Source organism: Halyomorpha halys, unplaced genomic scaffold (genome assembly GCF_000696795.3).
Source record: "Halyomorpha halys isolate HHAL.00 unplaced genomic scaffold, Hhal_1.1 Scaffold287.1, whole genome shotgun sequence".
Taxonomy (NCBI): domain Eukaryota; kingdom Metazoa; phylum Arthropoda; class Insecta; order Hemiptera; family Pentatomidae; genus Halyomorpha; species Halyomorpha halys.
The window spans coordinates 1271141-1274802 of record NW_027111053.1 but is presented as its reverse complement, the minus strand read 5'-3'; the positions used below and the strand labels follow the sequence as shown (position 1 = coordinate 1274802).

At 42.0% G+C, this 3662-nt stretch overlaps 1 protein-coding gene across 1 annotated transcript; it reads left to right on the top strand.

The window, feature by feature from the left end:
- Positions 1-2451: 2451 nt before the first annotated feature.
- LOC136796187 (uncharacterized) lies at positions 2452-2880 on the top strand. The gene has a single exon (XM_067049145.1). The coding sequence runs from the start codon at positions 2452-2454 to the stop codon at positions 2878-2880; it is 429 nt and encodes a 142-aa protein (XP_066905246.1).
- Positions 2881-3662: the final 782 nt, after the last annotated feature.

Genomic DNA, 3662 nt, shown 5'->3' with positions numbered 1-3662 from the left:
ATCCAGTATCTAAAGCTCCCGGGTTTCGACACCAGTTAAGTATTGGCGAAAGCAAAATGTCAAAAAAGAGAAGACGGAATAAGATGTAACACGTTTGAACTGCTGTAACATACTGGCTTTATTGGGTTCAGCACATCTTTATATATACACATGATCAGCTGATCTCCTCAGTCAGCTGACATCGAAGTACCAGCTGACTGTAACTTATGAATATATTAATATCAATCACTCTGTGATTGATAAATAGCACACAATAAATACACAATCATTCATACATAAATACAACCATGCAACACAAAGAATTATTATAATTTTTTCCATTAACGAAAATTTAAATAAATTTTAACACAAATAATAAATTAGCTACCTATAAACAATGAGGCGCTCAGTGCATTGACCTATAATGCTTAGTTGCGCCTAGGGTAGAGGCAGATGGGATTAGGTTTCAATAACAGACCGGCCACCCGCGGCTCTTTAAACCTGTTAATATCACAATTTTTACGCCTATTATCATGTTAATCGTGAACAATTGATAAATTAATTAAAAGAGTGGGGGAAATGTCACACAAAAAATGTTTTTAATAAGTCTCATAATTTTTATAATTCGATATAAGAGTTCGATCCTCACACGGATTGCACCAATTTGTTTACATCGGGACCTGCTCGTGCTATACTGCAGGTGTCCCGAGTGTAATTTTATGATTAAAATTAATGTGTGGAATAGGAGGGCTGAAAATTGTGAGACACTTTCTGCTCATAAAAACATGCGTGTGTATATTTTCCTTAATTTATAAGGTAAATTCCCTGGAGGGGCAATTAGGTTATTGTGTTAGGTATAAATTATTTATATGTAATGATATAAATCAGAAAAGTTGGGTGGTCTCATGAACTAATGGAATGTGCTTATCTGGTGAATGACGTTTTCGCCGCCGCGGTGACATCTTCTAGCCCGCTTTCTCGTCCAGGTTGTGCTTTGAGCGAATATGGTGAAAACCATGTGATCGCCTGATATCTGAAAAGACGTCTTTGCAACTCCGTGGCTAGCCAGCGTGTCCTGCAGCCTGGCGTGATGGTAGGGCTAGGTCAGGTCCTAGCATGCATAGTGCATAGGCTGCAAGCTTATATCCGCAAATAGATCAGTCTTTGACAGTACTTCAAGCGTTTCATTTCGTACTCCTCTCTCTCATATTATTTTTAGTTTCACTTGAGTAAAAGATAACTGGTGCCGAAACCCGGGAACTTTAGATACCGGATTAATTTTCAGTCTAAAAGAAATTTTTTTTTTTTCAATGTTCTCTTTGAATTATGACCGGTAACGGATTAGTGAGAAAAGCAGTTCTGAATCTAGAGAATATGAACAAAAACAACCAACCTCAAGCTGCAGTCAACTAAACTCAAGCTGCAGTCCATCAAGATTCAGGCAGATGAAGAGACCCCCTGGAAGGTCATAGAAGAAGATTAAAGACGGCATTCGGAGGAGGACGGTGGACCCCAGAGGAGAATATTTTCATGATGTTCAGAGAAACGAAAAAACCGAGACAGTCTAATGGTCAGTATGGCGCAGAACTCCTGGCACGCTATAACAGAATTCAAGACAAACTCAGCGAGATGTTTGAGACGATCCAAGTACAGGGTCGTTTGTGGAATGTGCTCAAGATCTTATAGAGACAAGCGCTAGGGAGGCGTTTAAGTTTAAGGAAGCAAGGGATAATTGTGGACAGCACTTCACCCTATAGCAGTCCATTGTGGGCAGTACGAAAGATAGTAGTGACACCATGCATAACACAAAACATCCGGAAATGCATTGAGCGAGAGAAGAGACATCCGAAGATGAAGACTCAACTGTGGAAAGACCACCCGAGATGGAAGAAATTAACGAAATCATTAATGATAAACGACGGCAAATCATATGGAAAACCAGAACCTCGGGGCTACTGAAGATGAAGCATGAAAAATACGGCAGCAGCAATATTGTTACTATATGGTCCCAGCCCAGTCTCAGGGAGAAACAAATCTGCTGAGCACTAAAGGATGCATCGAAGGACGGAAAAACCCATCATCTATACGTTGGAAATGCAGTGCTGTGGGACAAAATTCGGCGTCTTTGGCGGACGGAACAGATTGGGGTTGACCGATTGTTTATACGCTGTACGATGATGGCAGAAACTAACTCTAACTCACCACCAAGGAAAAACCAATCATCGCGGTGTGAGCGAGCCGTTACAAGCCCTCAAGCGTCGCTATTTCTGGTGGGGTATAAAGAAGACGGTCCAGGAAGTTATAGGAGCTTGCAACATACGCCTTAGTACAAAGTACGACCGCCACCCGCCTAAGGCCGTGCAACAGGAGACACCCACTGCATAGGAACCGCTTAGTAACATCCAGATCGACTCTTTTACATGGAAAGGGTTCAAGTGGATAACTGTCATTGACCTCTTTAGTAAAGTGGCCATGGCACATCTGGCCAAAGATAGGACAGCGGAGGCAGTAATAGGCGCGCTTAGGACATGGTTCAAATTTTATGGGGTCCCAAGGAGGATTTCTTCCGACGGGGGCCGAGAGTTCGATAATCCCACAATCAGGGGAGAGCTGAAGACTCTAGAAGTTGATTGGCACATTAACACTCCGGAACATCCTAAAAGTAGAGGGGGTATAGAAAGACTCCATAGTACCTTGAGTAATCAACTGTGGGTTTATCATGCTGACAAGGGGCTGGAGCCGGATGAGGCAATGGTAAGGGCGATAGCCGCGTATAACCACTCCATCCATGCCACTACGGGGTTTTCACCATTTGAAGTTCTCTTTGGCCTGCAAGGGAGACGTAGGAATTTATGGACACGGCGGAGGCGACTGGGGAAGTTGTTGGATGGTTATGCGTAAGTTGTGGGAAAAAGCGAGAGGGCGAATAGAGAGGGAGAAACGTCGGCGAGTGGAAAGATAAAATTTGAACCTTCGCGATGTGATGGGGGACATTAAAATTGGGACTGTTGTGTACCGTCGTTTGGGGTCGAATAGGAGCAAGGAATCTCGGCGCTATGAGGGGCCATTCCGGGTGATAACAATTCGGGAACATAACGTGGTAACCATCGAGAGTGTACAAGAACCGAGGAAGAGGCGGACAGTTCATGTAGAACAATTAAGGTTCCCAGCAATAACAGCTCCGGAGACACCTGGAGTGCCTCCTCCCTGATCTCAGGTATACAGATTTCCGTTTTTTTTTTTTTTGTTTTGTTCAATGTGTCATAGGAGTGCAAATGTGGAGAAGTGAAAGTAGACAACAAGTGTAAATAGTCTTAGTATGTGGATAAACAAATTATGTAATTAGCAGATGTTATGTTAAGTTTTGTCAAAGTGTGTCTATCTAGTTTTTTTGTGTAACATATAGAAGGGTATTCTATTTTCTGTTATTTGTGTTATTTTTATTTTTTTACGTATCGCGACCAGCGCATTTCGAACTAGCCCCATTCTTAGTCTGCATTCTGAAGCTGGACTACCTCCTCTTTTATTCAGAAGGAAAAAACTGGCGATAAACTGTATTTCGAAATTATACCCTCAAAACGATCACCCTACGCATAAATACATCTTCAAACCTAAATATTCAAATTGTTTTAGAAATAAAATAAATTCAACACTCCCGTTGGCAGAAAGAACACATACTGCTA

Bases quoted from the DNA above. Each gene is read 5' to 3' on its own strand.
- LOC136796187 (XM_067049145.1), top strand. From the start codon at position 2,452: ATGGCACATCTGGCCAAAGATAGGACAGCGGAGGCAGTAATAGGCGCG.